Genomic DNA, 12635 nt, shown 5'->3' on the forward strand with positions numbered 1-12635 from the left:
GCCGCCGGGCTCCTACTCCCATGGGGGCACCCCTCCTCCCCTGTGAGTTTTAATCAGTTAATAATATGTATGTATGTATATATATATATATATATATATATATATATATATATATATATATATATAGGGAATGGATAAACCGCACACATAAACTAGGTAGAACACTGAGTGCCCTGCTCAGATATGTGGAGTAATGTAGCAAGACAAAACTGATATTCAGCAACTTCAGATTTTGAAAAAATATCAAAACATTTTTTTTATTTTTAAAGTGCAGAGTGACAAAATTCATAAAGAGGAGTCCAGTGTAAGCACAGGGCCGGAGCTACCACTAGGCAGCATTAGGCAGCTGCCTAGGGCGCTGGCCGCTGGAGGGCGCCACTTAACCTTCATACACTAGGTGTGCGCCAGTGGTGTCCAGGTGTGCACCACTGGCGCAGCACCTCTAGTGCCCACCCCCCGCCACAAACCTTGTCCCCGTCCCCTCCCCGTCCTCGCCATCACCTTTTTGTCTGGCGATCCCCTGCCGCCCGCCCCGCTAGCCGCCCGTCCCGCTAGCCGCCTGTCACTCATATTACAGTGACGTCGGCGGCAGGCTCGGGGATGGTCGGCGCGGCTCGGGGGGACTCGGGAGCGCTCAGGCACCCGAGTCCTTCCGAGCCGCCGCAATCATCCCCGAGCCTGCAGCCGACGTCACTGCTGAAAGTGACAGGCGCCGGCAAAAGCAAGGGGGACAGCGCAGCGGCGGCATGGAAGCTCCGGCGTACTAACGCCGGAGCAGAGGTGAGGGGGGAAGCCTACAAATTCCTGTGGTGGGTTTTGCTGGGGCAGGACAAACCTGCCCTGGTAGGTTTGTCCTGCCCCAGCAAAACTCACCACTCAAGGGGTTAACTGCCTGGGGGAGTGGGTTAAAATGTGTGTGCGCGTGTGCGCGCGCCCCCCCCCCCCCCCTCACGGAATAAATAATTGTGGGGGGGGGCGGCTGGCAGAGGTTTTGCCTAGGGTGCCATGGACCCTTGCACCGGCCCTGTGTAAGCATAATATACTTAGCAGTCATCGTAAGACATGTAGAACAGAAACCGGTCCTCCTCCACCAACGGTCATCGCACGACAGCTGTTTCGGTGCTAAAACAGCACCTTAGTCACATGTACAATCCAAATCCAAATAAAGTAATACCGTTATCTAAAGTGTCTATAATATATGAAAGATTTTCTTAACATTTTAAAATATCTTCATATCTACTGCACATAAAAAAACACATTGTTAAATGTCATGTAAAAAAAAAATCCTCACAGGAAACATTATAGGTTGTGGAGATAAATTATGCTAAGAAATTGAGTTTTCATTATAACGTTTCATTGTAACCTTACAATGAAGGTTCCATTCTTTGCTAGCTTAGCCTTAATAAGCCATTATACATTGGGAAATTACCAAACCTGCAATTAACTTTTATACATACTTATTCTTTAAATTCTCAAGCTTGTGAACCACTTGTTGCAGATTGCAATTAGGCTGTTACACACACTATGGACACAAGTTCCATATACCTAGTCCTAGTTGCCCGAAAGCAAGATGAATATTGTTGCCCCCACCCCACCCTTTTATATAGATAAATGTATGTATGTACTGTTTGTGTGTGTGTGTATGTATATATATATATATATATATATATATATATAAAATATATATTTATATATCGTAGATAGATAGAAAATATTTCAAAATAAATTTCTTGATACCTATTTTCCATTAAATCACATTTAGGTACTTTACCATTTTTATTAAATTACACATTTCTTTCCCACACCCAGAATTAGTAATTAATTTGCACCTGCATACTTAAGGTCCATACACACTGGGTGACTATGCCCAGCGTGTATGGACAGCGATGATCGCGTTCATCGCTGGGGGGAAAGCCGCTCAGTGCATACACACTGAGCGGCTTTCCCCCTGCCCGGCACTGATGGCGGGGGGGAGGACGGATTTGCATAGCGCAGAGCTATGCAAAGCCGTCCTCAATGCCGCTCATCTGCTGGTATTACCAGCAGATGAGCGGCTTTCCCAGCGATGATGCGCGAGCACGCAGCAGCACTCATCGCCGGGGCATACATACTGGGCGGCTTTAAGCTGAAAGCCACTATAACATGCAGTTTTGAGCGACTTTCAGCTCAAAGTCACCCAGTTTGTATGGGCCTTAAGCCTGCAGATTCTAACTATATAAAGCTTCGCACAGCTAGAATTCAGAATAGTTAAGTATTTAATTAGCAAGGTGACCAGATTCTAGTGCAATAGGTCAGCAGTTCTAAAATTTTGTGTCACACTTGCAAAAATTTGTTTACAATAAAGATGGTATGCGCACAGGGACTAGAGAAGGTGCCAGAATAAACGCAATAGCCCCGGCTATCAATTAACTGATTGAAACCATTAATTGAATGGAGGAATGATGCACCCCCCCCCCCCATCCTTTGGAGCAGGAGGCCGGTGTTTGATGAATCCCAGACTTTCGCCCCTAATTTGTAGACGATTTATGTACCTTTGAACACCATTGTCTATTAAGTATAGACACAATATGTACAACGGTGTCCGCATTCATCGAGTTTTTGTACCATATGTCACAAGACTCTTGGCATGTCTTCCATGCTACACTACCAATTTTGTACTTATCCTGAATTGTGTCATTCATACCATAGCCACTTACAAAGCCAGGCTAGATTCAGTAAAGCAAAAAAAGCAAGGTTTTTTTTTTACCTTGAGCAAACCAAAAAGTGATATGGTTTCTGTGCAGTGTAAATACAGTCTGCTTTTGCATGTGGCTCACAGATGTTATACGGCTTTATTTTTACACTGCAATTTAGATTTCTTTTTGAACACATCCCATCCATATCTAAATCTCTCTGCAAATAATACATCTGCCCCATTTGCAGTACAACATGGTTTTGCCCATTTGTATGCTTTTTGGTTTGCTAACAAAGCTGGCCCTAAATTAGTACTTTTGCAAAGGAATTGTTATAAAGTCATAGATTAAGTACAGTTATATATCACTCGTATCAGAGCTGTGTTTTTCTTTGTAATACACAATGGGTGAGTCGCACACAGAAGTACATAAAATGCCAGCATCATTATTTAATGAATATTGCAAAGCGCAATGGAAAATGCTGCGCTATATAAGAAACTGTTAATAAATAACTAGTGAACCCTTGCATTGCATTACTTTTGTTGCATTACTGATGAAAATAAGATGCATATTTTAAGAAAAAGTATTTGATGCCATGCTGGGCACGGTTGAGTTGCACCAAATAGATGCTTACATTTGAGGGAAGGTATACGTGAGCATATCTGCCAATTTCTTTTAAGTCCACGCCGGAAGAGGAAATGAGATCTCATCAATATATTCAAATATGAAGCTTATATGGTATTGTTCCTGTTCACCAAAGTTACTAGGTTTCTTTGTTGATAATGAAAACATAGCAACAGATTCACCTCTCTCTCTCTCTGTTATATAATCAGTGGGACACCACTGCACTAATAGCTATTGACAATGACTTACCTGAGTTTTGTTGGCTAACTAGAAACTCCTATATGGAAATGTTAGTCTTCGTAATAAGTCATCCACAGTCTACAGCATCAGTTGACTATGGGTAGATCAGTAATTGTAGAGTGAGACACAGATGTGTTCAGGGAAAGGCTGAAGGTCATTCTAACAAATGTACACGTGCATAAGTACTGACATCTTATACTGAATTTTCTAGAAATTGTTTAGATTAACATTTCAACTCTTTTTGAAAAATAAAGTACAGTTAAATCTTAGCCACTCCTTATTTTCCCTTATCTCATAGTAACCAATCACCATGGGAGGTTGTAGAAGATTGTTTTACTTGACCAAGCAATAACCTCTGAACTTCTCTTTAGCATATGTAAGCTGTATCAGTATCTTCAATTAATGCAGGTATGTACATGCTCTTTTTATGATTTGTTACAGGTGAAGAGGTTTTAGCCACTTACACCGAGAACCATCGAGAATTCTTATTCCCTGAACCAAAGCTGACTCCTGCATACCCAGGAGTGGACAGGGAGGTACTAATGAAAACTGCTTCTGGTTTTCCAGTGAGTACTTCCATTCCAACATTTCTCGCTATACTATTGGTTAACCAGTATCTCACAGCTCATTTCATTTCTATTTCTATCTAGTTGATCAAAGACTTGATATTTACAGAATTATTGTACAGCGTTGACATAGCTTAAATAAAACAAAAGGAACACATTATACTCCAGAAAACCTTCATTTTCATACAACACAGAGCTTTCATCAGTTGTGGCAAGTCTGATGCAATTAGCATGACACTCTTATATTTACTAGGGTGAGATCATGTCCCTTCTATAGTAGGCATGAATGACATTCCTGCGGAGTTTCAATGCATTTGCAGTTAAATTCACAGATGGAATCACTACAAGTTCATTAAAAAAAAATTCAAGTTGTTTGGAGGTCCAATACTGTAAGTGCCAGAATTATGTCAGGTACTCTATGTTATGCACTAAGGTCCTCATTCTGGTCTGGTTGCTACATTGTGAATTCACAACAGTGACTAGTGTTTTCTACCTGTGCATGCGCATAATCTAGGGTTGCCGACTTTCTTATTCTCCTCTCCGGGAGAAGCCCGGAGAGGAGAGTTTCAGTAGCCGCACAGGGGGCGGGGCTTAAGCGTGACATCACTAAGCCCCACCCCCATGCTGGTAAACCAGCGAATTCAGTGATCTCCGTTAAGGGGGCGGGGCTAAAATGACGCAATTGTGTCATTTTAGCTCCGCCCCCTCCTCTGAGACCCGAGGATTGCAGCATTTTAATGCCGCGATCCGGGGGTCAGCGGGGGTCCCCCCTGAATCCGGGAGGGTTGCCCACCCTTCCGGGGGGCCGGGAGGGAGCCCCGATTTTCGGGAGACTCCCGGAAATTGCGGGAGGGTCGGCAACCCTGGCATAATCGCTTATGCACATGTGCAGGTCCTCACTGCAGGCGCCCTCGGAGACTTGCATAATCTCTGTGGCACTCGTAGTGGGGGGGGGGGGTGCAGGAGGCAGGTAGGGGGCATTCACTTGCAAATGCCCCCTGTGTGGAGGCAGCTACCGAATGTCAGCTGTTCACAAAGCAGGGCGCCGATAATCTAAGGCACCAGAGAGCACTTCAAAAATCATTTGTTTGATGGTCGGCGACCATTAAATGAATTCTGGCACCCATGCAAGGCTGCGAATGGATGTTTGTGCAAATCATCCATTCGCAGTGCTGCTGGGAAAATGGTCAATTAGTGGGGCGTGCATTGGGCCACACAACAGGCGCACTACAAGACTTGCAAAGCAGCAAACTAACGCTGCTTTGTGAGCCAACCAGAATGAGGGCCTAATACATAATTTTTATGAACATTTGGGGGCCCATGTATCATCAAGTTATAAAAGTTGGGAATGAAAAAACTCATTGCGTATGATTAATGGTTTTGAACCAGTAAGTCATAATGTAATTTTTCAAGCACGGGACAGGTAGTAGCTGAACACAAGGCAGGAGCTGATTGGCTGGAGCATTATCATACGCAACAAGATTTATCATTCACAATGAGTTTTATTACTTGTTGGTAAATGACCACCTTATTTAGATATGGAACAAAGCATTAGCTAATAGTTTTTATAATAATGAATACCCATCTGCAGTACACAGTGTATTACTCTGCACCTGTGTCTGAAAACATCTTACTAAAATACACTCCAGATGCACTGAGCTTTAAAAGTGATAAAATGGAGAGTGATAAACAACCAACCAATCAGCTCCTAACTTCCATGTCACAGACTGTGTTTGAAAAATATCAGGCAGGAGCTGATTGGCTGGCTGTTTATCATTTTCCATTTTATCACTTTTGAAGTTTAGTGCATCTAAACAATAATCCGTTAATCTAGGCATGTCCAACAAAGAAAGCACCTATCAGTGTTAGTGGAGAATCTTAAATCAGCTCAACAGAAGCAGGGGCAATGAGAGGGAGGTGCGAAGTGCCCATAGGAGACCCAGTGCAGTCATGTAGGAGAAGGAACACACCCTTCCCTGACCAGCAGTCTTCTCAGTAATACCCCTTTCACACCGCACAGATAACATGGGTCGATCCTGGGTTGTTGCAGGGTTGACTCAGATCGGCGTGAGGTGGGAAAGGGCCATTTAGATGGTAGCTAATCCCTCAGTTTAACACCACCCTAATAATTTATTTATTGTAGTATTATCTGGTGGCACAGATATTTTTATGGAAAGAAGGGGGTTTGCCAGCGCTCCGTTACCTGTGTGCGCAAAGGGGCTGCACAGTAGTGGGTTGCCCAGACCCACAAGGGGGTAGTGACAAAACAGAAGTTTACTATGCGCTCTCCTTCTAACAGAGTCCTGCCTGTGTGCAGAGATCTGTCTGATGATTAACCCTATGTGGTATTGAGTATTTGGTTGTAACGGTGTGGTGTTGATCAGAAAAGATCAGAAGTTAGCCAGTATAATTAAAGCACAATAGCTTTATTCAGGGTAAATAAAAGGTGTGGATATTTGTGTCCCAATAAGGGATAAGTCACTGAAGGGGAGGAGAGACGAGGGAGGGGGGTTAAATGTGGCAGCGTTGATAGGGCGCTGTACTGTCTGTGAAACCGGTTGAATGACTGCACGTGTAGCCAGGAGAAGGGAAATAAGTCACGTAATTGTGTGGAACACAGGGGGTGGTGCAGGGGGCTGGCGTCCCGTCCCCCCGCAGTGCACCTCTCACCTGTGGTCTGTTGGCAGAAGGTCCCGCGGCGTTCCTTGGAGAACTTCTTAGCCGCAGCACATACAGCGTGTAGACGACGCTGTGTGCTCGGCTCTGCAGTGACGCGGTAGAACGTGACTTCCGGGTCCCGGCGTCTGGTTGCCGGGGAGACCGTGGCCGCGTTCAATAGCGTCTGTACTACAGGCTCAACTCCCGGCCGGGAGGAGACTTTGATGAAGATGTAGGAGCAAGTGTAGCTGACCAACGCGTTTCGACCGCTGTGCGGTCTTTTTCAAGGATGCTGATACGTGTATCATGTTGGTCATTTGTAGCAGTGGATTGACACGCCCTCTGGTGTCTGATTGGTTCCTGCGCACTGTGGGAGTGTTCATGACAGGTTGCCTGATTGTGTGCACCTGAAGTGGAGATTGCCACATCAGATTGCCTGGTGTGTGGCTCATGTTTCATACTTGCACAAAAATAAAAGTTTCTGGAAGTAATTGTGCTGTGGTTATGTTCATAGGATTGGTGGAGGGGATTATTAGCTGCAATTCTGTTCAGAGGATGGATATATGGTGGAGGAGATATCCAAGGGGTTTAATTAGGTCAGCCCAATGTGCCGTTATTAAAATCAATGTTAAGGCCCGAGGGGTGCAGGGTCTTTAGGGTGAGATATTTTTATACCCTGTGCTTGTCCTATACTGTCTTGAACGGCAAGCAGGGCCGGATTAACAATCCGCCTGATGGAGCTGTATCTCCAGGCCCACTCTCCAAATGAGTCTCGCCCCTCGTTGCTAGCCCTCCAGGAACCGGAGATACCACCGGGCAAAGCTAGAACGTTATCCCAATAGGATAACATGGGACCCGCTAATTCCGACCCCCTCCCGGTTCCAATAGCTGCCAGTTCCCCCTCTGGCATCATAGAATCTCGATCTCATTCGAACCAAAATCGCTGGTCCTTCAATCTGATACCAGGCTGGTCCATATCGGTTAATTGGTTCCAGAGATATTTATTTATTATTTATTAACAGTTTCTTATATAACCCACACACATATTCTGCAGCGCTTTACAGAGAATAATTGAGCATTCACATCAGTCCCTGCCCAGTGGAGCTTACAATCTATATTGCGGGTAAACTGATTTTTTCATTTCTGAAATGTAATTTCATGGGTGTTCATGTTGTTTGAGGGCAGATTTCTCTGGAACCAAATGGCCCAGTTTCACGGGAAATCATTCGAAGCCCACTCAAAAGTTCTTCAATATTAAATGGGTCAGTTGGGGTGGTTTTCTTCCCCCCTCACACCAGAAAATGCAGGGACTAGGTTGGTGTAAATGAAGCCAGCCCGGGAATGTCCCTGCATGATCCTGGGACCATATTCCTGGGTAAGTCCCTGCATTTTCTGGTGTGAAAGGGGTATTATTTCAAATAGCCAGGACCTGCTCTCTGCCCGGCTGTCAATGGCTGTCATTTGTGCCCGGTGGCGGCAGTCCCCCAGTTACCACGAGCATGTATTCCTCATTGGCCATGAGCATGTAATCCCACAGGGCAATGAGCATGGAACCCCTGGCAACAAGCATGGAACCCCTGGCAATGAGCATGTAGGTAAGCAGCACTTATGTAGCATCATTTTTAATAGGCATTATGGTGTGTGTGTGTGTTTAACATGCACTGGGCATTATGGTGTAAATGATGGCGCGCAATACCCCTGTTTATGAAGCATATTGTGAATTTTTGCTCAATACATTTGTTATAGTTTGGTATAGTGTGTATTTTGGCTCAATCCATGTGGCAATAACATGAATTTTGAATCAATCCGTGTGCCATACTGTGAATTTTGGCTCATTTCATGTGGCATAATGTGTAAGAGGCAAGTACAGTATAAGGGGGTTACTATTGTGTTGCATGATTTGTGGTCGGGCGCGCTCATGCTCCAGGCGACCACATAAAAGGTGCTAAAATGTTGTCTACCAAGTTTTAGCTTTCAGTATTTTTTTATGACTGGAGTGCCACCTCACCCCGCAAGTATCTTAGGACATCAGCATCCTGCGGGTGCACCTTTGGAGGGCATGCGGCAATATATACCCGGAAATTGTAATTATATATATATATATATATATATATATATATATATATATATATATATATACAGGGCTATTTTTGTGCAGGCTCCAGCAGGAACTGAGGCCCTTATTCTAGTTCACTCTTTCTGACAAAATATTTCTTAGATGGACAAAACCATTTGCACTGCAGGTGAGGCAGGTGTAAAACCCCACCCACATCTAATTATCTCTGGACAAGTAACACCTGCCTCACCTGCAGTGCACATGGTTTTGTCCATCTAAGAAATATTTTGTCAGAAAGAGTGAACTAGAATAAGGGCCACAGTTCCTGCTGGAGCCTGCACAAAAATAGCCCTGTATATATATATATATATATATATATATATATATATACATACATACATACATACATACATACATACAATCATACATACATACATGCATACATATGCATTAAAACTGTACCAGCACTTTTCTTAATAAGTTTGGAGTCTTATGTGTGCCGCCTACTTTCCTGCGACTTTATAGAGTGGACTCATCCCTAAGGATGTAACCCAGGTTTGGGACCCCCGGAGTGCTGGGGAAGATATTGTGTGTGCGTGTGTGTGTGTTTGTATGTATATATGTGAATGTGTGTGTGTATAATAAACTGAAACCTCGTCAGATGGAGTAGTCATCTTCTTTATTCGACCTGTTTTGTTAGTCCGAGTGCCGCACCTCTACCTTGGCTATATATATATATATATATATGCCATTGCACTCTTTGGCTGGAGGGAGTGTGCATATATATCGTCCGATGCTCTCAGTGCTGGCGATACATAGTCGGCACTGCAGCCCAAAGTAAGTAGCCACCGATGGAAGGTAAGTATATCAGCAGCTTATATTTTCCCTCTTTTCTGTGCCAGGCCCTTGCATATGCCAACCTCTTTGCCATTTTCCACCCTATACTAAACACTTTGCATTTTTCCTATGCCAGCCCCCTGCCTTTTCCAGGCATATATAATTAGCATATATAATTAGTTGAAAGCATTTACACAAATAGAGACACACCCATGAGCAGACCACCCAACCAGAACACTGGTCACACCCCCCACATTATTAGGAGTTGGCCACAACCCCTATTATTGCTCATAATAGGCCCTTGATAATTTTCAGCTCCAGGCCCATTTAGAACTTAATCTGGCACTGGCCGGCCTGCCCCCTACTTCCTGAGCTAGCTGCCTAAAAGTCACCAACTCTGGCCAGATATATCAAGCTTCAAAAAAATGATAATGTGGAGAGTAATAACCAGCCAATCAACTCCCACCTGTCATTTTGCAAACCAGCCTGTAACATGGCAGTTAGGAGCTGATTGGCTGGCTGTTTATCACTCTCCACTTTACCAGATTTTTTGAATCTTGTTACAACTGGCCCATAGTGAAAAATATCTTAAAAAAAGGAGAAAAAAAAAGTGAGAAACAAATTAAAATGCAAAAGATACCGGTATATTAAACAGAAATAAATAAAGCCAAAATCAGTAAGCACTAACTTACTATATTACCAGACCTAGATCTGCATATGTACTGTATGCATGCTTGGTTCAGCATGTGCCCAAATTGTGGCCTTCCCTTCTATAATGTATGCAGCTTTAAATAACATGCTAACCACTTGTTTGTGTGAGGAGCAGCAGCTGCTAAACACTTTGCCTATAAACACACATTCACTGGGTTTTAGGTGGTTAAAGAGTAAATCCACCTTCAGGGAATTCAATCTGGCAAGCGCAAGTTCATGTTATTGCCAGCGGATACTACAACTTGGGACTATAGCCAGATAACCACACATTATGTAAGAAGTCTGGTAAAGAACAGTTATGCAACCTGGGGTGGAAAAGCACTAGCACTCTCCCAGAACCCCAGGGACTGTAGGGGCATGGGTTCTAAAGGAATGAACCATGGAAGGGTATCTTTGCCATTCATGTGGCATTTCCATAATTGCTAAGGGGTACATACATTGACCATTTATAGGCAAATACATTTCAGTGCACAAAATAAACAGAAGAATATTTTGTTCTTCATCTCATGTAATCAAGTAATGCAGTACACTTACCCCCCCGAAGAAGGATGAAGACCAGCACTCAGGCGAATTTCAGGTGAAGAAAATAAGAAGTTTATTCCATGTGCAGGTAAGTAGCAACAATGGCTGTCCCTGTAATCAAGTAACGTATGTGTTTATTTTTAACCCACCTTATATCAAGACAGAAAAAAAAATATTTTTTTTGTATGTAGTGTTGTAGTTAATTACACCATATATATATATATATATATATATATATATATATATATATATATATATATATATATATATATATAGGCATAGATTATTTTACAGAAAGTATATTATTATTCTGATAATAATGGAGGTCAACAATTTTGCTATTCAACTGCACATGCCTGTTACACTGCTCCAGACCACTCGGACATTTTTCCGTATGAAAGCAGGGATATGGGCAGGCAGCAGACATCCACCTAAGTCAGCTGTCCGCCCCCCACATGTCCGTCACGGCCAGATTACCATACGTTCGCCCATCGTTTTCATGAAACACCCATGAAACCCGGGCGTACGCATATGGTATTGAGCCCAAACAGCCTTTCACGCCCTCTCCACCCACTGCTCGGATGGTTCCGTATGATCTTTTTCTGCATGGAATTCACGTTGTGTGAGGACGTGTGAGGCGTTCGCACATGCGCAGAAATGCCTCTGCACATGTGCAAACACAAAACATCGGCCATCTGACCGAACACGCAGCCGTCTGATTCATTCAGAGTAAGAGCCACAATCCAAATATATACTGGTAGGTTAATTGACTCCTAACGAATTTTAGGACCTGGCTGTTAAAACGACAGATACAGGAAAGATATGGCCTGTACTGCATTATACTGCATTATTACACCAGTATGAAACTGCATTATACTGCATTATTACACCAGTATGAAAAAAGGGCAAAAGACCCGCACCATAAGTGGTGTAACAGATATATATTATATTAAAATGTGGATGGAGAACTTCCAACCAGCGGGGAATATTATATATACTATCCCCACTAGTTTAGGGTGCTCTCTACTGATTTAGAATGTACACTACCAACAAAAAGAGAAAAGAAAATCAGTTTAACAAGGATGCACTCCTCATCCACACAGTCTAATGAGACTTAAAATTACAGTTTGTAATATCTTTATTAATGTTAATTACAATTAAATGGGTCTTTAACACAGAAAATGAAAAATACACAGATTGTATAGTATTTTAGGATGGTATAGATTTATAGATGACATCCTCATAATGTGGGAGGGGAGCGCAGATCTCTTCAAAAAAATGATGGAGAAACTCAACAACAACCCACTGAACCTCAGACTCACAGCAATACCGAAATCCCCTTCCTGGACCTTAAGATCAAGAAAACGAAAGATAAGCTGATAACGGAAATCTTCCGAAAAGAAACTGCAACAAACAGCATCTTACATGAGACCAGCTCGCATTTCCCTGCCACCCTCAAAGGGATACCTAAAGGGGAATACATTTGTCTAAGACGGAATTGCTCTGAGGATGCCACATTTGAATTAAGGGCCAAGGAATTGCAACAAAGATTACTTCTGAGAGGATACAGTAAAAAAAAAACCTAAAAACAAGCGTACCATGCATCAAAGAAAACTCCCAGAACAGTGCTACTTACACCAAAAATCAAGAGCAAGCAAGATCCCGCACCAAGATTTATTAGCACGTACTGTACAGATTGGAAAAATATTAATAAGATTTTATCTAAACATCGACATATCCTCCTATCCG

General features: G+C 43.1%; 1 protein-coding gene across 3 annotated transcripts in view; it reads left to right on the plus strand.

Annotated features, from left to right (window-relative positions):
* Positions 1 to 12635, plus strand: part of SPATA6L (spermatogenesis associated 6 like) — a 130655-nt gene that overhangs the window by 61612 nt on the left and 56408 nt on the right. For all 3 annotated transcript variants that reach the window (XM_083186006.1, XM_083186007.1, XM_083186008.1), the window contains exon 6: positions 3978 to 4102. In XM_083186006.1, the coding sequence (XP_083042132.1) occupies positions 3978 to 4102 (125 nt within the window). The remainder of the gene's footprint in view (positions 1 to 3977; positions 4103 to 12635) is intronic.

The sequence above is a fragment of the Crinia signifera genome, chromosome 1, assembly GCF_055691185.1.
Source record: "Crinia signifera chromosome 1, ASM5569118v1, whole genome shotgun sequence".
Lineage (NCBI taxonomy): Eukaryota > Metazoa > Chordata > Amphibia > Anura > Myobatrachidae > Crinia > Crinia signifera.